At 37.6% G+C, this 23,652-nt stretch overlaps 1 protein-coding gene across 2 annotated transcripts in view; it reads right to left on the bottom strand.

The window, feature by feature from the left end:
- LOC125346926 (protein FAM185A-like) overlaps positions 1-20,343 on the bottom strand; it is a 34,797-nt gene extending 14,454 nt beyond the window's left edge. For both annotated transcript variants that reach the window (XM_048339870.1, XM_048339869.1), the window contains exons 1-4: positions 19,752-20,343; positions 16,803-16,912; positions 15,137-15,229; positions 10,539-10,677 (exon numbers count right to left, since the gene is read on the bottom strand). In XM_048339870.1, the coding sequence (XP_048195827.1) occupies positions 10,539-10,677; positions 15,137-15,229; positions 16,803-16,912; positions 19,752-20,148 (739 nt within the window). In that variant the 5' untranslated portion in view covers positions 20,149-20,343. The remainder of the gene's footprint in view (positions 1-10,538; positions 10,678-15,136; positions 15,230-16,802; positions 16,913-19,751) is intronic.
- Positions 20,344-23,652: the final 3,309 nt, after the last annotated feature.

Raw genomic sequence — 23,652 nt, 5'->3', positions numbered from 1 at the left:
TTTATGGATAATTTAAAAAGAAAATGTTATATATTATCTTAAAGCATGATTAGAAGTCTACAATATTATTTCATAATATTGTTCCTGCTCTTGGTGATTTTTCCCAACATCATAAATCCAGAGATTTAGCTGTAGTTCTGAATAAGTAGCTTTAGGCATCTATGCAAACCCTCACCCCATCACATTCCCACACCTTAAGGTTTTCTACTATAACTGCAAAGCAAACCACTCTACTTTGTGGCAAACGTGGAAGAAAAAGAATAGCTCTAAAAGCTTATAGATTAAAAAAAAAAACTTGCTGGGTACTGGTGGCTCACACCTGTAATCCTAGTTACTCATGAGGCTGAGATCTGAGGAAAGTCTGTGAGACTTTTATCTCCAACAAGACACTCAGAAAAAGCCAGAAGTGGCGGTGTGGCTCATATGGTAGAGCGATAGCCTTGAACACAAAGAGGATCAGGGATAGTGCCCAGGCCCTGAGTTCAAGCCCCAGGACAAGGAAAAACAAAAACAACTTACTCAAATGTACTCACTATACATTTTCAAGCTAAGTATCAATGTGTTTTTCAGACCATAAAAGCCACATTTTGAAGCAAGGAACACTAAAACACTTTATGGAAAATATAATTACTTTTATTTTTCAGGCCAGTTGCCATGACTGTTTGTTAGATTAAGTCATTTCTGGGCCAAGAGTTGAAGTGGTTTGGGGTAGGAATAATGAATACATAGAGGCATGACTAACAAGAAAACTTCAAAGAGTTCCATTTTTCAATGAAAATGTATTTTCCAGGACAAGTATGTCACTGTAACAAACATTTTTTATAGTCCTCTTCCTCTAATACCAAAAAACAGTAGGATCTTTACATGTGTCTACAAGTATATGTACTTCTACAGTCAGAAGCCTAATTTGTCTACAAAAATATAAGCAAGACACCTCCTCATAATTCCAAAATTAATGGAAAAGCTTTAAAGGGATAATTTTGGTCTCAGAATTTACTTAATCTCACTTCATATATTTTGTAAATATTGACATGTTACTATCTTGGAAAAAGAAAAAAAAAGGCAACTGATTCATTTGGTCAAACACCAGATGTGCCTGACTGCAAAATATCTTTCAAAAAGCCTAATGTTCCATCACACTTCAGAAAGCACATGACCAAGAGGTACCCTTGTGTAGGAAAAAAGGCATAGTTTTCACGCAGAAGCCCATAAAATTATTTTCAAGTCTCAGTTAATTACAGGGCTGTAAAGATCTCATTAGTAAATGTGTTATGTAAATATTTCATTGGTGTATTATATATACTCTTCCAATTTTCAAACCCAATAAATATAGATTTGCCATGCTATGCAAATAGCAGCCAATGATCATATTACCTCCTAGTATTCATGCCCTATCTAATCTTCTTTTCTTATAGCAGGCTGAACCTTAGTGACTAGCTTTTCATAAAGACAATGGGGACATGTGGTGGGATGCCATTTATAAGAGTAGATTACAAAAAGATTATGAAATCTGTCTTTCTAATCTACTCCTCTTATTCTGATGGACACCAGCTGACATCCTGGAAATTAACTGCTGCAGGCAGTATCCATTTGGCAAGGAAATCAAAGTGGCTCCTGGCCAACAGGATCTGAACTAAATCCTGTCAACAACCACATGAGTGAGCATGGAGGCAGAATTCTCACTGGTTGAACATTCCATGAGCTCACAGTCTTGGCTGACATGATTACAAACTTTTGAGCCATCCTGAGACAGAAGACTATTAAGCCACACCCAGATTTCTGGCCCAGCCAATGAGAAAATAACTGCTTCTTGTTTATAATTGTTATGTTTTGAAATAATCTGTAACAGAAGAATAAGTAATTGGTACAAATGTTGATATTTGATATGGGGTGCTGTCATAATAAAATATGCAAAAAATGTGGAACTAAGTTTTAGAGCTTAGCAGAGGTTGGGTGGATTTTGAAGGACATGTTAGAGAAATTGCACTGGACAGTAATTCAGCAGAAATCTGGACATTGGGTATGTTTCATGTGCTGGCTGAAAAAGGAGAAAAATATTTTTGAAAACCAGGGGAAGGAGGACCCTTATTTATTATAGCAGAAACTTGGTAACACTGTCACCTCTGGTAATAAATAATAGGAAATGTGCCAAATTAACATGATCTAGCTAAAAATATTTTAATTGGGTTGTGTTGGATAGATTTGTTGATTTTTTTTCTTCCTGGATCCAAGAGAAAATTTGAATCCAGATGCTAAAATATGGCCTAAAAATAAAACTGAGGGTGACTAGAAAAACATTGGTTAAGACCCCAGAAAGATCAATGGTGGTATCTTACAATATTAATCAGTTACACAAAAACTTCTTTAAGAATATTGAGGATATGCCTTACAGATACTCTCAATCAAACAGACTTTCTGCAAGGCTTGAGGATGTTGTAACTTAGCATCTTAGCAGAAGCCCATATTCTGAAGAGATTTTATGTAAGTGTAAGATTTGCGTAAGAGAACAAGCCCCAGTGAAATTCACAGGAAACTACTAAAGTTTTTGACAACATTCTGTCAGAAAGCTTTGCCAACCTGAAAGGAAAGAGACAATAACAGTCATGGAAAGAGATCACTAGATCCCTAACATTCTACTGGCAGGAAACAGACTAAACTACTCGGCTGTAACTATAAACTACATTTCATAAAAAGTCAAGATGGTAAGCAGAACTGTAGATCAAGTGGTAAAGGGCCAGCCTTAACTGAAAATGGCAAGAGAGAGCCCAAGCCCTAAGTTCAATCCCCAGTACTGGCACAAGACAAAATAAAACAAAACCTAATGATGACCTAAGAGGGCAAAACCTAGAACTTAAAAAAATCATCCCCAAGCCTAGAGATCTATCAAAGAACCTACAATATTTGTTCACCTGAATTTCAAAATCACTATGGGCCAGTGATTCTTGATCTTCTCATTTTCTTCCTTTCAATGGGAAAGTTCATAACCATTACCCTATGCCTTCCCTATCATTATAACTAAGGTGTACAGGTGGTATGTGTATGTGGTGGTAGGGAGGAAGGGGGATGAGATAACATCTCTCTAGTTCATATGTCTAAAGAGCGAAGGAACTGCACTTGAGTTGTACATATGGATGTATCATACTGAGGAGCCTCATCTGCATGTGGTGTGCCTGATTCTGATAAAGAGATCAGCTGATGCATAATGGAAGGATACCTTGGGAACTTTAGGAGGAAAGGAGTATACTTTTATGTAAGAAAGATGCTATGAACCCCAAAGATGCAAGTGCTAGAAGCTTAAGACCTCATATGGCAGTGTTTTGATGATAAAACCCTTAAGAGAGGGAGCCTAGTAAAAGAAATGGATGCATTAATGCTGGCTTGGGGAATAGATTGGATCTTGCGGGGGCAATGACCCATATCAAGGTAGAGTGAAGCATTTCACAATGGACATTGTTTTGAGGGAATTAATCTTGCGTGGGTGCTTCAATATAATGATTACTCTTATTTCTTGAACACTCAGATGGATCAAATCCCTAATATTTATAATTTTAACCATTAGTGAAGAACTAAGATATAGATTTACAGTCATTTAGTTGGTGAATCCAGTCACTCATTCGCAAGGAAAAGGAGCTTTATAGGCTCATATCTGCCTTCAATGAATGCAATGAAAATTTACTTTGAGGGGAGAAGGCTGCAGATCCTAGGGCTTGAACTCAGGACACTGTCCTTTAGCTTTTGTGTTCAAGGCTAGTGCCTTACCACTTTGAACCACCGCATCAGTACTGCCTTTATAATAATAATTGGAGATAAGAATCTCATGAACTTTCCTGCACAGGCTGGCTTAGAATCACAATCTTCACAATTCAGCCTTCTGAGTAGTTATGATTACAGGTGTAAGCCACTGACACCCAGCTAAAATTTACTACTTTTTAATAAAAACATTTTTCCCTGACAATTCAATTCACTACCAAAAGATTTAGCAAATTTCTACCCTAAACAGAAATATTCCAAAGTCATTAGAATATACAAGATGAACCTTGACTCAAATACTTTGTGGAATGAGGTAGCATATTTGGAAGTGCACAAATGAACAATGGGGATTATTAATAAAATTGTCTGTATTTTGGTTTCACCTAGTTAAGTTCTAATCACTGGAAATAAATTTAGAAATTAACTATTTGAGAAGTAGATCATAGTAAAAACATCTTTCCAATAAAGCAGATACTAGATGGCCAGTAATAACTGGGTATGCTCATGCTACTTGAAAGTTCTGAAACTTTTCCACAAATCTCAATATTTAAGACAATCTATGTTTTCTTTTACTTTGCCATCCTTCATTCTAACATAGTCTGAGACAAAAGCAATCAATGTGAAGATAAAAATACGTTTGTTTTTTTTCCCCAGTAAAATCATACAACGGTTTAAACATTGCTTTCACAGAAGGAGTATTGTTTCTACAACATCACTATGGAGCTGAGCTCAAACACAGAATGGAACATTCGTATTTTGTGTCAAATATCAAAAGGCATTAATAAACAGTCCTGAAATCCAAGTAAGTTACAACATAGAACATGGCTGACTCAGTGCATCTGTGTTACAGAGCTTTCTGACTACAGGAAACATCTCTAGAACTAGAATGCCCTTAAATTGATGATGGAAATTTTGGTTAGAATCAAGATGTTCACTATACCACAGTGAACAAGTTTAAGAATATATACTCACATTTAAGAATAAAAAATAATGAAACTAGGTTAAAGTCCTTGCTATTTTGCTAGATAACTTGTAGCTGAGAGTAAGCAACTAGACATTTCTAAGTCCTGTTTTCATCATCTGTAAACATCCAATTGTCCATTAAGTGGAAGGAATTTGCTAATTTAGGCACTCTCCTACATGTTTGCTTTCAAGCATCCACTGCCTACTTACTGGCACAAGGGCTCCAAACTCAAATACTAGTAAAACTTACTAAAAAGACAGTCATTGTTCATATCTGCATATGCCTGGCTTTTTACAACATCTATATATTGGAAATTTCAGCTCTGCTTATAAAAATATTTGTTAAATCCTAGCTTAAGAAGAAGGAAGCCAAACTAAATAAATCTTCAACAGGCAGTTCTCAGAATGCATATATTCTCAAATTTTATTTTCTATAAGTCAGATATTAGGAAGCAGCAACATTTTCCCATAAATACAAGTTTTAAGATCCTAAGCTTGGATGCTGGAATAAACCCAATATGTACACCTAATTTGCATTATAAAATCATCAGCATTTGGAACAAATTCACTGAAATATATGGTCAGAGCTCTGGCTTGGGAAGATCTTTGGTAGACAACCCCCTCCCCCACCGCAGCCGCCCCTCAAAACTCCTATTGTTAGAACACAGAGACTTCCATGAGTCTAGACCATCCATGTGTCTAATCTTTTCACCTAAAGGATGTGAGACTAAAATGCTGCCTGCTCGTCTATACCTACTGTACCCCAAATTTCAAACTTCAAGAGTATGTTCATATGATCCCCTGGGCTAAAAGCAGAAATACAAGTAATATAGGAAGAAGGGCAAGAAACTTGGGTTGTCTAAAGGGCGATTTAAAAAACAGAGCACTGGGGGTATGAATTTGACATAAGAAGGGTTTCCTTGTTTCACTTGCCCTTTTTTTGTGCATACTGAAAAGCTGCAGTAGAACAAGAGGCAAGGACTAGATGGGAAAATAGGGCTAAACCACATGGGAGCAACTGCCTCAAAATTTCCCTCTTCTTGCTCCTACTCACTGTGGTGCTAGTGTTACAGAAGGAGAGGTGATATTTAGTCACAAGTGGCCTGAACGAGGTAGGATGACAATGCCTTCAAGTGGGAGGTAGCATCCCAACAGAGAGAGGAATGACTGAGCAAATGAGAACGAAAAGACATTTAATCCTTCCACTAAACTGTGTGTTAAGGACAGGTATCATCTGCCCAAAAATCCAGTTCACAAGTGTGTTGCAGAGTAAATACACCTGGAACAGAGGCTGCGAGCTGTCATCCTGAGCCCTCTTTCTCCCAGAAAGGTTTATTTTCCTAGCTGTGGAGAGCACTGCTGGCAGATAGCCCTCAGCTGTTAGCCCGCATTGGAATTGCCTCAGCTGCAGAGAGTCATGTTGGCCCAAGACCACACTCTCCCTGGGGCAGCTGGCATCTAATGACTGGGGATATGAAAGCCCAGTTCTCCTCACTCCAACTTGACAGGACTCTGAGGGACCATGCCAGCTTCAGAGCTCCCCCTTGGGGATGTAGAAATCCTATGACAGTACAGCTTCTCCCATGGAAATTGGGCTTTCTTGCTTGAGAAGGCATCAGTCCCAAGAAGTCTCCCTAGCTAATGCGAAGCTCTCAGTGTTTCCACTTTCAGGGAAACCCAAAGTGAAGACAGGAGTCTAACGCAAGATCTAGGTTTAACTATGTAAGGAAATGTATTTGACTCCCTACTAAGGGTCAGTAAATATAAAAGTCTTAGCTAAAACAAAGGAATGAACTCTATCCTTAGCAGAGTTTCTGTTTTAGCTGCTTTAATCGACAGACCCCAGAGTACTTGGAGGGCTGACTCAAAATAGTTCACCCGTTTTATTTGTTTTGTTTTTGTTGCCAGTCCTGGGGCATGGACTCAGGGTCTGAGCACTGTCCCTGGCTTCTTTTTGCTCAAGGCTAGTGCTCTACCTCTTGAGCCACAGTACCACTTATGGATTTTTTCTACATATGTGGTGCTGAGGAATCGAACCCAGGGCTTCATGTATATGAGGCAAGCACTTTACCACTAGGCCATATTCCCAGCCCCAGTCCACCTGTTTTGACTACCGTGTGTGCAATTAGAGGTATACTATCCCAAGTTCAATTCTTGTTTGTCTTAATACAAAGCAAAGACATTAATGTACAAGTATAACCATGGTATAAAGCAGTGCAGAGAGCAGAGCTATTTTTCCAGTGGGTGTTCATCAACATCTGACTTGATAAGAAACTGTCTTTTCGCTTAAAGCTAGTCTGTAGATTTGGCATAGTACTTTAATTATGATCAACCTAAGAGCACCTGCTTAAAAGAATGGTTAAAGTTCAACTATTAAATTGAGGCTCAAGAATTATTCTAAGTGTGGAATGATTCTTTTTTAATTTTTTTGTTCCTGTTTAATTTTATAATGAGAAATTTACCTGTCAATTTATAACCTGTCAAATTTCTGTATACAGCAATGGCCAGCCTAGCATTAACCATACTTTCTAATAGCACTTAATAATTTGTGCTCACTACTAAAGTCTGGGGATTTTGCCAAAATGCATACTAATATTCAGCCTTACTACAAAAATGAAAATGAGTGGACCATTTATGGAAAAAATTCAAGCCCATACTTCCTGGAATATAGCCCTAAAGCCTTTGGCAGATGTGTATATAATGCAGTTCATTCTGGGATAAGTAACTCTTAATTCTAGCCATGTATATTTCAGAAGGTATCCGCACCTGCATTTAAGTCAACTGCTGTATGGAAATGTAAGAGGCAGGCTGAGTAACACTGAACGCCAGTGTGTCTTCTGCCAGGCTACCTCACCATTATGCTCTTTCCCCTTTCCTTGAAACAAATATTAACCAAGTATAACTGCTTACATTAAACAATAAGCTTTTCTGCATACATGTTTTTTTTTTTTTTGGCCAGTCCTGGGCCTTGGACTCAGGGCCTGAGCACTGTCCCTGGCTTCTTCCCGCTCAAGGCTAGCACTCTGCCACTTGAGCCACAGCGCCGCTTCTGGCCGTTTTCTGTATATGTGGTGCTGGGGAATCGAACCTAGGGCCTCGTGTATCCGAGGCAGGCGCTCTTGCCACTAGGCTATATCCCCAGCCCCCTGCATACATGTTTTAGAAAGTATAAAAAAGAAACTCATCAGATAACAGAAAATGACAAGGTGTTGAGAGGATTTGGTGCCAATACAAATGTGCATACCATTTAATCAAAATGAGTACAACCAAGTTCCTATAATTAGATCCACTCAAATGATCATTAATTTAACTTTTAGCTCTCCATCATAATATGAAAGCAACAACTGAAAACTCATATTTATTTAAATCTACTTTCATTTATTGTCATATATTTTCTTGTTCATTTCATGTTAAAATCAGAATTACTGTCAGTTTCATATCTAACAGCATAATCTTCAATGTCTTGACAAAATAGTTCAATTAGCTTATGCATCATTTTCATGATATTTAAAAAGGGTATGGACTGCAATTAATTATTTAGGCCAGTTTCCTTTTTTTTTCTTGTTTGATAGACATATTTATCTTATCCCAATAGAAAAGTCCTAAAAATGTCCCAAAAAGATGTTTGTGGTTTGGATATGGTGATATGAAGACTGATGTACTCAAGAGAGATAGTAGATTTTAGAACTTCATTCTGGTTCATTTTGGTCATTAGGGAAATGGTGTATCTAAGTAGAAATATATGTATAATTTTTAAAATCTCTCAGTGGTCACAGTGACCTTAGGATAATTTCCTTATTATGAATGGAAATGTGTTAAAGCATATGTGTTTCTACTCAGCTGTCTATAACACACAGCAAATTTCTAGTCTGAATCTATTTTAAAAAAGGTTTATTGAAATTTATTTTAGCTATTTATTTAAAAATACACACACATATATATGTATATGCACATGTACTATCTATCTATCCATCCATCTATCATCTATCTATCTATTTATTATTGTGCCAGTTGTAGGGCTTGAGCTTGGGGCCTGGGTGCTATCCTTGAGTTGTTTTTGCTCAAGCCTAGTACTGTATCACTTGAACCACAGCTCTCCATCTGTCTCTTTGGTTACTGGCCTCCATCCTCTTAATCTCATTCTGTCCCTCTGTTCCTCTCTCCCAACCTTTCCTGACCTCTAACCTCTAGTAAACACTAGTCCACTCTCTACTTCGGTTTTAGGTTCTGTATATAAAAATAAGCAGTACTTAGTTTTCTGTGACTAGCTTATTACACTGTATGTGTGTAAGTATATATGTATGTGTGTGTAAGGTGTATGTACATACACATATATGATACACTCTATATAAATGCATTCTGTGCTTTGGCTATTTTGAACAAGTTGTACGAAAATCAGAGGTGCGGATATATCTTCCCCAGATGATTTTATTTCCTCTGGCTACAGTTTAACCAATGGGTCAGCTGGGTAATATATTTAGTTTTCTGAGGAAATTCCACATTGCTTTCTATGGTGAATATACTAATCACTGTTCTTGCAATAGTTTAAGAGTTTCTTTTTTTTTTTTTTTTTGGCCAGTCCTGGGCCTTGGACTCAGGGCCTGAGCACTGTCCCTGGCTTCTTCCCGCTCAAGGCTAGCACTCTGCCACTTGAGCCACAGCGCCGCTTCTGGCCGTTTTCTGTATATGTGGTGCTGGGGAATCGAACCCAGGGCCTCGTGTATCCGAGGCAGGCACTCTTGCCACTAGGCTATATCCCCAGCCCAAGAGTTTCTTTTTCTCTGCATCCTCCTCATTTGTTTTTCTTTTCTTTCTTTCTTTCTTTTTTTATTTTGGCCAGTCCTAGGGCCTGAGCATTATCCCTGGCTTCTTTTTGCTCAAGGCTAGCACTCGGCCACTTGAGCCACAGCGCCACTTCTGGCCATTTTCTGTATATGTGGTGCTGGAGAATCGAACCCAGGGCTTCATGTGTACAAGACGAGCACTCTTGCCACTAGACCATAATCCCAGCCCCCTCCTCATTTGTTAATTTTTAATTTTTTTGATAACAGCCACTCTGACTGGGGCAGGATAATATTTTGATTTTCATTTCCCTGATCATTAATGATGCAGGCTATTTTTATTTTTATCCTGAGACTTGAACTTCATGCGTATGCACTGTCCCTGAGTTTCTTTTTGCTCAAGGCTAGCGCCCTACCTCTTCAGCCACAGTGCCATTTCTGATTTTTTTAATTAATTTTTTTATGGCTTCACATGGCATGTTGAAAGTGATTACAACAGTGATATAACAGTTGTTTCCATAATATGGAGTTCATTTCACTTAGCATCATCGTATGCATTCATAGGGCATAGCTATTGGGCTCTTGTGATCCTCTGCTGTGACTAGCCTAAACCTGTGCTAATTATTCCCTATGAGGGAGACCATAGCGTCCATGTTTCTTTGGGTCTGGTTCACTTCACTTAGTATAATTTTTTCCAAGTCCTTCCATTTCCTTACAAATGGGGCAATGTCATTCCTTCTGATAGAGGCATAAAATTCCATTGTGTATATGTACCACATTTTCCTGATCCATTCGTCTACTGAGGGGCATCTGGGTTGATTCCATCTTTTAGCTATGACAAATAAACATAGAGCTTCCCTATGACCCAGCAGCCCCACTTGTGGGAATCTCCCCAAAAGACCAAAATCAAGAACACACTAAAGCCACCAGCAAAATGTTCACTGCAGAAGGACAGTTTCTTGATCCTTCCTCAACTACACTGTCATCTCTTAAAATTTATGCTATGTGGAAAGTCTGAGACGTATTTATCTTCTGTCAGCTTACCATGAACATTTCCTAATGCAATATTCCCAGCAGTAGAAGATACATATGATGATTCTGTATAAAGATACTTTGCTTCTAGCAACCCATCTTCAGTAGATATATTAACAGAACTTCCTTGCAGTTTATCTACAGTTACAGTCTAAAGGGAAAAAAACTCCAATTAGTTAATTATTAAACAAAAAGCCAAAACAGTACATCTGGAATTAGTGGACAACTAACAAGAGGTTTTTTTTTTAACCTAATGCACAATGGTTTTCTTTATTCTAACTAACTTCTTTATTTTCTTGATTCTACGGTTTTCTTGATCCTACCTAATTCCTGGCTCTAGGTACAAGTTTGTGAACAACGTGCTCTCTGAAGCATGAGATTCAAAGTAAATTCTACTATTTATTTAACTGACATTATTAACTTTTCTTAATTATGTTTTGTATTTTCCATGTAGAATTAATGATGCTTTGTTAGATTTACTCCTACTATATAATTTTAAAGTGCTAGTTTTCAAGGTATCCTTTACATTTTCAGTTGATCCTAATCCAGCAACAAAATAAACTCACTACTAATATCTACTATTCTAGTATTAATATTTGATGAAAATATTTGTATTTAAAAAACTTCTAATGCATAATTATATTGTAAACAAGTGGATATTTCCATGTTCTCTCTTCCAATCCTCATATTAATGCTTTTTCATTCTTTTTTTTCTTTGTCTTACCAGTGAAGGCTCCAGCCTTCAATCCATCCATGAAAAGTTGCTAATAGAGGGAATAGCCGCAACCTTTACCTGTTATTCCAAGAAGAAAGTATAAAGCATCTCTGCACAAAACACCATGTGTATTGCAGATATCTTTTATGTACCTTCTATCAGATTATGGCAATTCTCTTCTATTTCCAATATATTTGATTATTGCTAGAGGAATATTGAATGTATTGAGTTTTCGCACATACTTGCTTCTCTATTGAGCCATCTTGATTTCAATCCTTTAGTATACTAGCATATTTACATAACAGCTCTACTTTTGATCTCTAGAATTTTTCCACTTTACAATTAATAAGACTAACTTTCCAGTGAATAAAATGAAAGAGATTTTATTTTCATCTTTAAATTTCCCTAGCAAAGCTTAGTATGCATTTATGTTTTAAATATTGCTCACTTGTTAAGTAGATAGTTAACACCTCCAAAATCATCTTTAGGGTGTGAATATAAAGTATTGACATCAAAAGCTTGCCCCCATTTTGCACAGAAACAACTTCAAGTAGTACACTGGGTATTCAAAGAAATAGTCTCGCTGCTTGGAACACATTGGCATCAATGACATTTCTTCTGGCAAGGCCAGAAATTGTCGAGAGTTCAATATATTATCTAACAAGAGTTCAACTCCAAGAATACTAAAATATTAGAAGATATAAGTACAAAAAGAGAAAGAGGAGCACTCAGCAGGTTTTATGGGAAGTAAATTAGAATTACCCTCCTGAATTTAAAGCTCATAAATTAATTTTATTTCTAGTTAAGTAGTCTTTTACATTAATTATATGTGGTTAATGTCAATTTTTACTTTAAATAATTTCAAAAAATCTGTCAAAGAAAGGTATTTTTCCTATAAACAGATTTATGAGAACACAAATGTTTTCTCTGCTTCAACCTTATAATAAAGATGCCAAATTTCTGAAAAATAGTACTTTACTTACAAATGTTCTACATAAAGAGATGCCTTATGCTAATAATTTTAAACTCTCAAAATATTTCTATAAGTCGAGATTTAGTAAGAATACTCTGAATTTTGAGTGAACACCAAAAATATGTGAAACTTAATTGAACTGGTAAAGGAACACTTGTGATTATCGCGCCTCCACCAACCCCCACACAAATGAAACCTTAAAGACATTTCCTATGAGTGTCTGGCAAATCCCAAAGATTCACATTGGTTATTAAATACGATTATACTCTCTAGCTAAAGAAAATGTTTTCCCACACCTAAGTGAATGGAAGGAAGTAAAAGCACAACACATCCTCCAACACAGCAAATATATTTGAACCATTCATTCTGGAAAATTTCAGATTTTACAGTGCATGATATCAGACACTATCTTGAATTAAAAGATAAAACAATTCATTCTCTACATCAAAACACTGGATATTTCTGCCCACACTGGCTTCAAACCCTGATCCTAAGATCTCAGCTTCCTGGTGTAAGCCACTGGCACCCAACTAGTTTGCTTTTCACACTGAAGTAGCTATTTAAAGAGAACACAAAGTAATTCCCAAAACCTTCCTTATAGGTATTGCTATAAACTAATTTTCTTTTCTACACAAGAAGGAAAAATTTTCCTTAAGTTTAGCTATATATTATATAATAGCAATGACTACTACATATGGTAATATTATATGTAAATATCTTGTCTCACAAACAGTGAAAAACAAGTTTTAAGGAAGTAATGTGGAGCTGTAGCCCAGACTATAGAAGAATGGAAAACTGGCAATTATGTCATTAATATACTTAATAATCACACAAAAGGTATTTCCATATTCTCTTACGTGATAAGACTAAATTTGGGATACTGAAATCAATGGTATAATCTTAAAAACAGCTATGCAAATAATAATACCATTGTTTATAATGCTTAACTTTCAAAATCAAATAACCAAAGCAAATACTATCGCTCCTGTTTTCTGAATATTGTCACTGAGGCTCAGGGAAGTAAAGTGGTAGAACTATTTTAGTCAAGGTATTTGTCCTGATTTCTTCACCTTCATCATCATCATCACCACCAACATCTCATTATCATCATCCTGGGAAGCATTACATTAGTTAGCCAAGCACCAAATATTATTTAAAGTTACATATGAAAAGTAACACATTTAATATTTAAGTACTTAAAAGTATTTGAAGAATTTTAAACACACTTAGAAATACACTTTAAAAGTTATCTAAAATAAAAATAGAAAAAAAAACACTACTCACTTCAGTACAATAGGAAGCTAAAGAATGCAAGAAATAAAGTAAGAGCAAGTATTTAATCATCCATGCATGTCAGAAAAAATAAATAATAAGTAGCCACATTATTCAAGATAGCAGATAATGGGGATGATTTATACTTTTCACACTCATAGCTCAATGTAATATTACAACGTAAGAGATCATTTCAAATTAATATAAGTCCTCAATGAATGGACTGTGCTTGGTTAAGCTACAGAGTTGTCCAACTTCCCTCTTCCATCTCTAAGACCACAGCAATCTGATTAGTAAAACCTAAATGCCAGGGGCTGGGAATATGGCCTAGTGGCAAGAGTGCTTGCCTCCTATACATGAAGCTCATGGTTCGATTCCCCAGCACCACATATATGGAAAACGGCTAGAAGGGGCACTGTGGCTCAGGTGGCAGAGTGCTAGCCTTGAGCGGGAAGAAGCCAGGGACAGTGCTCAGGCCCTGAGTCCAAGGCCCAGGACTGGCCAAAAAAACCAAAAAACTAAATGTCATATCAAAAGGGCTTGTCACTTAAGGTCACAGTGTTTGGAAACTTTCCCAGCTTAATATGGAGTGTATATTTAAATATTTGGATTTAAGCAGGTTCTAAGAGAAGGATGATGGAAAATGAAATAACAATAGTAGAAACAACTTAATTGTTTTAATCTATACTTATAAGATGCTCACAATTCTTTGTATCAATAATCTGTGAACAAAGGTGAGAATAAAATTTAGCAAATCTAACAAAAGACTTGTGCAGATTGCAAATTTAAACCAAAAAAGAAGTCTTGGATTTCTTTTTAAGATTTAAAAACATTACTGATCACATTTTTAAAAAGACTTCCAAAATATACCTTTACTCTTAATACTATGCTAAATCACAGGAATAAAATAGTTGATTAAAATCCACAAATTCCTTGAAAACTGGTGGTTCTTGCCTGTAATTCTAGCTACTGAGGAGGCTGAGATTTGAGAATCTTGATTTGAAGCAGCATGAGCAGAAAAATCCCAGACACATTTCCAATTAATGAGCAAAAACTTGGAACTAGAGATATGGTTCAAGTGGTAGAGAGCCAGCCAGGAAGGGAAGAAGCTGAGCAGAAGCCTGAGGCTTGAGTTCAAGTCCCAGTACAGGAACACCAACAACAAGGAAAAATTAAAAAATGTCTTCCTATACTAATTAAAATTTCAATAGGTACTATGGAAGGATTTGGAGAAGTTAAGCTATCTAATGGTGCCACCTTGTGGACAATACAGAAGAAAGTTGAATTACAAGCTAATTCTTCAGGGGAAGTAGGTAGGTCTTGGAAAATACAGTATTCAAGTAAACCTTACACAAGAAAAATCTAATGCAGATAGGGTAATATAACTTAATGAAACATTTTAACCAATGACTATTAAAATTAAAACATCAGGATTAGAGCTAAATGTAAGTATTTAAGTTTTTACTTATTTGAAACAAGGTGCTGTCACAAGTACTAAAATCATAAACTAAAATTTAAATTGTATAATATTTAATGACTACAATCCCATTGGAATTTACTAACAAACCAGAATGTATTAAAGATTTTTTTGTTTGTGCACCAACAGGAAGCAAAATTGCAATGATGAACAAGAGAAAGCTCTGATCTTACACTTTTATTTGATGCATGGATAGCTGTGTCTCCATAGATTGTTCCCAGACAGATCACTTTGCCATCTTTGGTTTGAACATGTAATTTTTGACTCTGAAATGCAAACAAAAAGTACAGACAAAAAAGGAAATAATAAGTTTGATTTAAATTAATGAAACCATTTACCATGTTTTTTTTTCTTATTACTAATAAAACACTAAAAAAAGGACCTGGAAATGAAATAGATACTAGTATAATAATATCAACTGGAAAGAAATGCCAACTTCTGTCAAAGCAGTTATTTAGAGACAAAGAAAAAAAAGAAAATTATAGAGACAGCTATATTCTAGTAGCTTTACGTAAGGACTTGGGAGTCAAAGATTCCAGTAACCAGCTAAGTAGACACAAACAGGGAGTACATTAACCACTGTCACTATATGTCATGATTACTATTACTAAAGTTATTTCTTCTATGGCAGTTTGTCAGCACCAGAAAGACAATGTAGTCTTCTTTACATGACCTCTAGCATTTAATTCTAACAATTAGAGAGATGGGTATTCTATTTTTCCCACTTCATAGAGAAAAAAAAAATCTGAATCTCAGAAGTTAGATAGCTTTATCAGTATGATATGGTTTAAAAAAGTCAAATGAATTGGAACCCAGTTCTATATGGTCCCAAAGTCCACACTTGTAAGGCTGGATGGTCTGAAAGAGGACTCATTACACTTAGGGTCACACTACATTGTGTTGCTCCCCAGGAAATAAATGAAAATGAAAGGCTAAGTGAAAATGATTCCAAGTACAAATAAAGCAGTAGTGATGTTTAGGTAGTCCCTTCTGACAGACTCCAAATGTACCCATATGTGTAGCTTCATTTCACACTTGCCAACTATGGCAAAAGCTCAAATCCATGTTTATTGTCCAAAGGAAAGGAAGTATGTTTCCAGCTTTCCTAAGCTCATTTGTTGCCAATAGAATGCAAATGAAAATGCTGTGTGCCACTTCCAGGCTGGTACTTTTAGAATGGGTATGCCTTCTCTGTGCTCAACCCCTTCCCAGTAATTCTAGGTGAGTGCCAAAAGATGAGAGGAACAGGTTCCTAGGAGCCTTCCTAGGAACCTGTTCAGTTGAGGAACCCTGCCGGGCCAGCCGGCAGGGAAACAGGAATCCTGACTGAGGGGCGGGGAGGATTAAGGAAAAGGAAAAATAAGGCAAGAGAAAAAAGACAAGAGACAAAGATGGGGTACGGGAGGTCTGCAGCCATAAGGTTGAACCTCAAGACTACAGCAACAGTTTATTCTCACTCCCAGCTTATATGCAGTTTTGGAACCAGGGAATAGCATAGGATTGTTAAAATTCCAGAAGATAAAGAGGCTTTGAAGTTTGCAACATTTGATTACAGTAGACACAGGACAAGGTTGATTAACATAGGAATCTACTCCAGCAGACATAGCAAGGTGGGGACATAGCAAAGCAATTCCGGAGAGTGGCTGTGAACAATTGTCCTTGCCTTTAGCATATCCTGGCGGTAACAGCACAGCCAGAGGTGATAGTGAACCTAGCTGCAGGTTTGGCTCCCGACATCTTGGCAACATCGGCACAGCCAGAGGTCAGGATGAGCTTAGCAGCTAGCTCGGCTCCCGACAAGGAACTGTAATTGTATAGGAGTCATTAGAGTACTTATACCTTAACAGAGTGCAAGAAGCTGGTACCCTGTTCAGTTTCAATTTTGCAATTATCACATTCAATATTCTGGATTTCTACACAGCCAGATCCCAATGACTTGATATTCAAATCTATAATTAAGAGACAAAAAAAAAAAACAACACAAAATAAACCAGCTTAGTACTAATGAGCTCCACAGCATTTTAATACCCCACAGAGATTCAGTTCCTTAGCTACATTCCTCATTTTACTGAATAGCAGAGAGAACATCTTGGTCAACAGTCTCTAAAAAGGAGTCTCAACCAAGTCAACTGGATCAAATGTAGCATCTCTCTGCCAGTTTTTAGAAATGGCTGTCCTCATTATTTGAAAAGAGAATGAAGTAACAAAAATGGAAAGTAAAGAGAGTAGAAATTGCTACCTCTCATATGAAAGATCACAGAAAGGATTCTCTAAGACCTAAAACCACACACACACACACACACACACACACACACACACACACACACACACAAATAAGAATATGTTAAGATAGTCAGTAAGTTTAGTGTCTTTTTTTTTTTTTTTCTTGCCAGTCCTGGGGCCTGATCTAAGGGCCTGAGCACTGGCTTCTTTTTACTCCAGGCTAGCACTCTGCCAATTTGAGCTACAATGCCACTTCTGGCTTTTTTTTTTATATATGTGGTGCTGAGAAATTAAACCTAGGGCTTCATGAATACAAGGCAAGCACTCTTGCCACTAGGCCATATTCCCAGCCATCAGAAATGCCCTTTGACCCCAAACACACTTAGTGTCTCTTGTGTTCAGGAAAATTTAAAGATGTGTTCCTAATTCTCCCCCAAATTAAAAGCATATTAGGGTAATAACATAGGTCAGTTTATATGATCATGGTTTAGATTTGCAAATTCTCCCTCTAACCCTTCACATCTAAAAAAAAACCCAACTGGACTATTAACATGAAACTATGTCACAAGGTATTTGAAGTGCTTTTTCAAGAGTGAAACTGCTTTGAAATACCTAATAGCAAATAGTAGCCATAATAAGTTAAGTGGGAGTATATTCAAAGAGAACTGGGAAATAAGGAATTAGAGGTGCCATTCTTGAGCATCAGCTTATAGTTTACCATATAGTGTAGGCATGTCTGCATTAAAAGAATTAGAAACACTGATAATTTATTTCTTAATTCACAAAAGTATTAAGAATTTCTATTATAGTAAAATGCAGAGGTAAACACATTGGGATCCAATGCTACAATTTCAATAGTTATAACATAAAACCAATTTCCATAGTTGTACAGCAATCTCTGTAGTCTGTTATTTAACATAGTAATATTTTGTATGCGAGAAAAAAGACAATTTTATCCCACAGAATCAGAGATGCAATTATAACTGCAAAGCTTATTTATAATAATAATTATAATAATAAATTAATGAAGTAATGTCACAACACATGGTTGGATCTAAAGCAGTGATAGCTAAGAAGAGAAACAGATTTTAAATTTACTCTACCCTTAATAAGTAGGTAGAGAAATTAAAGCTACGCATTACTAATATTGCTACTTTTACCCATCCACTGAAACAAGTAATAGACAATATGGAGGAGAAGCATGAAACTAGATTTGAGGGGGCCTCAAATGAATGGATGATGAATGGAAACGGAAATTGGATTCTAAATCTAAAGAGGAAGCAGGAACAAGAGTTAGAATCGCCAGCAAAAAGTATCTGTATTCATCTGTGCTACCATACTTTTGCTTAGTCTATTTTGAACTATATCAAAGTTCCATCAGCATCTCTCTCCCCAAGACTGTTACATTTCAAGAGCGGGTTCTCTTATTTACCTAGATGAGTCAGATTTTGAGAAGGAATAAAGCATAATGACTGAGTGAATTTAGTCCATAGCCCAACTCCATCATTTCAAGTATTAAAGGCATTTTAAAATCTACCCTTCACTAGAATGTAAGTTCCATGAAATCACTGATTGTTTTTCTATTTGTTCATCCACAATAAATACTTTACAATACTTCCAAATCTTATTTGTACTTTATTTTGTTTGTGGTAGGGCTTGAACTCAGGAAATGGGCACTATCTTTTGTGCTCAAGAATAGCACTTTATCCCTTGAGCCAAAGTGCCACTCCGGGTTCTTCTGAGTAGTTTACTGGAAATAAGAGTCTCAAAGACTCTTGCCCAGTCTGGCGTTGAAGGGCGATCTTCAGATCTCAGCCCCCTTAAGTAGCTAGGATTACAGGTATAAGCCACCAGCACGTCCTATGTCTTAAGTTTCCTCAGATGAAATGGCGATAACATCTATTTTATGGTGCAATTATAGGGATTACAAAAGATTATCTCAGAAATGATAAATCATTACTATGATCATTGACCATGTCTTCTTTTCCAGGAAGAACTCTCCCTAAAAAATTACCTCTGAGAAGTAACACCAAATCCAAATATCGAGGAAACAACTAGTATTGTTATTACAAATGCGCCCCCCCCCCACCTCAGTTTTACTATGACTTCAAAAGCTTGCTAGGGTCAATTTGAGAAGATACTTAGGCCAAAAAGAACTGAGACAAGTTATTAAGAAGCTAGGTGCTTATGTGAAACGAAGTTTCCAAGTTACATATGGAACATTCTGTAGACGGGTAATTTGGAGACAGAGGCCTTGGTGTGGCAAGGGAAAACTTAAATTCACTGCCACACTAGTGAATGGCTCATCAACCTGAAAAATAAACCAGTTTGCTAATGACAATGTGACAAAGCCTAAGGTGATTCTTCCAAAACATGTTTCCACCCGTTTAAACTTTTTCATTAACTGTGACCTTGAAGCTTAAATGTTCCTCGGGAACTCCGCGTCGAAGAAAAGGAAGTTTCTTTGAGGGCCAACTCTACAAGAGACTGACCCAAGTGACTGACTGAAAAATGTGCGCTGAGTGCGGTGGGCCCCGAACTCCTTAGAACTTGAACGTCACTTGCCAAACTTCAGGGGTACGTTCACCTCCACCGCCGCCCGGGGACCGATGGTGTCGGACACGATGGTCACCTCCCGCAGGGCCTCGTCGTACCGCACCTGCAGGCTGTCCAGGCCCGGCTTCCCGCCCTCCACGTCGGACATGGCCACCAGCACGCGGTCACCGTCCGGGAAGGAGATCGGGTCCAGGGGCCTCACGGCCAGGTGGCACGGGAGCCGCGCCCGCAGCTGACCGAACGGGCTCACCAGCAGTGTCCACTCCTTCAGAGGCCGGCGCGCCGGGCCAGGTACTGAGCCACACTGCTGGGCCTGGCAAGCCCGACCCGTCCATCGCCCGGCGCGGGCCCAGCCAAGCCCCCGGCCGAGGAAGCCAAGCCTCCGGCCCGAGCGGGAGGCCAACATGACGCGCCCCTCTCTCCCTCAGCCACACGAAGGACGCCAGGCCACGGCCAACTGGCTTGATTTGCTTCAAGTCTGAAAGGAGGCGTCAGGGAGGGCTTCCGGCTGCACAAGCAAATCCCCACTCCCTGGCCAGGAGGGGTTAAAACCCCAGAGGCACAAAATGCAGCTGTCAGCCGGAATTTCAGAGCTCCGAGTACAAACTGGGACCCATAGTCCTTGCCTAGTCCCGCCCCATTTCGCGAAGGCCGACGGGATAGGTAGTTCTAAGTCAGCGACACTCTCAAGTAGTCTCTTCTCTTGGAAACTACATATCCCAGGAGGCAGTGCGCACGAAAGACCGGTTAATGAGACAGGGCTAGGAAAGGTACTCCCTTTGCTTTAAGCCCATTGGTTAGGGAATCTCAGTGGCCAATGGAGAATGCAGAAAGAACAAGATGGGTTAGGCCTCGTGGTCTCCTTGGATACCCAGGACGCGACTTCTTGTTTGAAGGGGGTGGAGCTTTGGAGTGACCCTCAGGAATCCAAACTCTCAATAAAGAAAATAAGTATCCCCAAATAAGTATCAAGACCGAGGGAAGGGGTAAGAAACTGCGCTTTTAGAGATGAGAACGAGGTGCAAAGTAGGAGTGCACTTTGCAGGTGGTTTGACTCAGGCGTCACTGAAATGGGCGTATAGACTCCCTCTGCAAGCGAAGGTAGAGCCAGATTGATGGGTTTTGAGGAAATGCTCTTCAGTAAGGAGTAATTGTAAGAAATAGTACTTGAGTCCTGGCTTCTTTCCTGACTGTAAGTGATCATAGGTCAGTGTGTGGATGTCTCTGAGCTTTATTGGTTATTCTTAAAACTAGGGCAATGGTAACTTTCTCACTTGGCCTCAGAGGGTTAATGTGAGGATCACGTAAGATAAATGGGTGATAACGCAGTCTACAAAAGTGCAATGTAACATACTGTACTTTTAATTGAGGAACAATGTTTACATTCTAAGTAATCAAAACAAAGCTAAGAGACCAGAACTTGTTTTGAGAGGAGCATTGGTTTCCTTAACTAAAGGATTTTAGAGACAAAGTAAAACCTTAGAGAAAAAGGAGTGAGGAAAGAAGGAAGAGGAGGAGGCAGGAGAGGGACACACATCCTGGTGTGTGGAAAGAACCTGGAGGTTGGGGGTGGGGTGGAACGGAGCCCTGTTATGGATTTATCTGTGTCACATGAACTATTTCTTCCGTTTTAAGGTAAAGATGAATTGCATTGAGTAACTCTGTAGGTCTCTTTTTTTACCTTTTGCATTCTGTTCTATGGATAGAAGAAAAGAGAAGGGCAAATTCCTTTCCTCTTATCTGTCTGATCTCTCTCCCTTTCTTGGCCTCCACCATTTCCTACAAATGATTCCCTGAATTATTTCGATGTAGGTTGCTGTCCACCTCAAAACAACCACATTTAATAGAATTCAGGTGCTGAAACAGAGTTCAATATGCCTTCAAATATTGAAGCCCTTAGGCTAGGGTGATGACCACAATTTTGGGGAGCTATAGTGATAGGCAGATAGATTGGACTCTATTCCCCACAGGTGCTAGTCGCTCTTTTCTCACCGTTCTCCCCCCCCCTTTTTTTTTTAATGCAGTAGGTTATCAAGTTATCCCCTCCTGCTTCCTTCCTCTAGGCACACCCACCCTCCAAATCCTTCTTCCTTTTTGGAGACTACAGATAAGTGTTAGCTTTTAGATTCAGCAAGAGCCCAGTGAGTGAATAATGTTCTTCACAGTGTATTTCATGTGACCACAATTATTCAGACTGCTCTTCAGGCTTATTTTTAAAATGAAAACCCACAAGCATAATTTTGAAAAGAAATTTGTAAAAGGCCACTGGCTGGAGAATCACTAGATATTTTTAGATAAAATATTAATCCTTAACAAATAATTCTGTAAGTAATTTTTCCTTTCTGGAAACAAAGTAAATTATGCAATTGACTGCTGAGTCATAATAGTCTATGTAGTATAATTGTTATTTGATTATTTTCAAATAAATATAATCAACAAAAATTACTTTTCTGATTCTGTGAAGCTAAAAACTGAGAATATGATTAATATTAAGATTGACATAAGATATAAGGAGTACTGACACTTAAAATAGTCTAATGAATATCAACTCTGTTTATAGGTAACTAATAAATGTATTCTACTTTGGGGGGGGAGCAAGGAAGTGAATCACTTGGCTTTTACCTTTCAGTACTAGGTACAGTTGAAATCAGCTTGCTTTAGAGGCTAGTTTATTTCATCTACAATGTTATTCTTTGCAATTTATTCTGTGACCCCCTAGTGGACATATCTGACTAGATTCGGGTAATTTCTATATGTGAAAAACATGGAAATACTACCATTCTGTCTAACAAACAGATGGAGGTTGGACATATTAATAGGTTTTTACTTTTTTTTCCTTGGCACTAACTATAAATCCAAGGCCCAAATTACTAAGAGAAAGCCACCCATAAAATTAATTTTTGTAGTCATGAACAAGCTTCTGGAAAGAGGATCAGTTAATATAAATTTTTCAGAGTTCAATTCATTCATTAGCATGAAAAGCCTTAAAATATGTGTACTTATGACCCAGAAATTGTGCTTTAGTGGATGAAGTTAGGAATATTCAAGAAATTATGTTTTATAAAACTCCTTATAATAGGAAATCATGGCATCGATTTAAATCCATCAAATAAGAATTGTACATATTTGGAATATTATACAGAAATTTAGAAAGTGTATTTTGAAGACGAGTCAACATTATTGCAAGTATTTCACAATGTAATGCTAAGTGAAGAGTAAATAAAGAATGAAGAATAAATAACAAATGAAGATTTGTGTCATATGTTCCCAATACTGTAGCAACAATAACAAATTAAATATAAAATTATATTGCACAAAAGCAATTGTAAAAGGATATATATGTAGCCTCCATCTTCTAAAAATAGTTTTTTCTTCATTCCATCCAATGTATTCAAATCAATGTTACACACAATTTTTAAGTCCAGCTTAGAAAAAATCTCCTTTCATTTTACTTTTCTCACATACTTTGAAGATGACACCCACCTGATTTGAGGAGAAAAAATAAAGGACTAGATAAGTTTACAAAGAGACAATGATGACAGTACACCATACTCATATATGGGGATGATGGCTTCCATTCTGGCACATCACTAAATACCCCTGGCAAACTGGGGTGTAAACACGTATATTCACCAGTCAAGTATTCATCAAGCGTCTCCTGTTTACCCAGCAATATGCTAGAACATATAAAAGATACATATCACTATCTCATTTATTTATGTATTGATTCATTGTTTAGTTATTCACTTTCTATATGCAATGCATTACCCTGGACACTAGGCTTACAATAATGAGCAAACCAGATAGCAAAAGAACTCTTGTTTTCTTCAGGCTGGATTTCTAAACAAAATCCTTAGCACTTTAAAAAAATTTCTAAATCCAACAAAAGTGCAGTCTTCTGGCTCTTAAA

Source organism: Perognathus longimembris, chromosome 2, assembly GCF_023159225.1.
Source record: "Perognathus longimembris pacificus isolate PPM17 chromosome 2, ASM2315922v1, whole genome shotgun sequence".
NCBI classification, from domain to species: domain Eukaryota; kingdom Metazoa; phylum Chordata; class Mammalia; order Rodentia; family Heteromyidae; genus Perognathus; species Perognathus longimembris.
The sequence above is the reverse complement of the archived record's forward strand: the minus strand, read 5'-3'. Positions and strand labels throughout refer to the sequence as shown.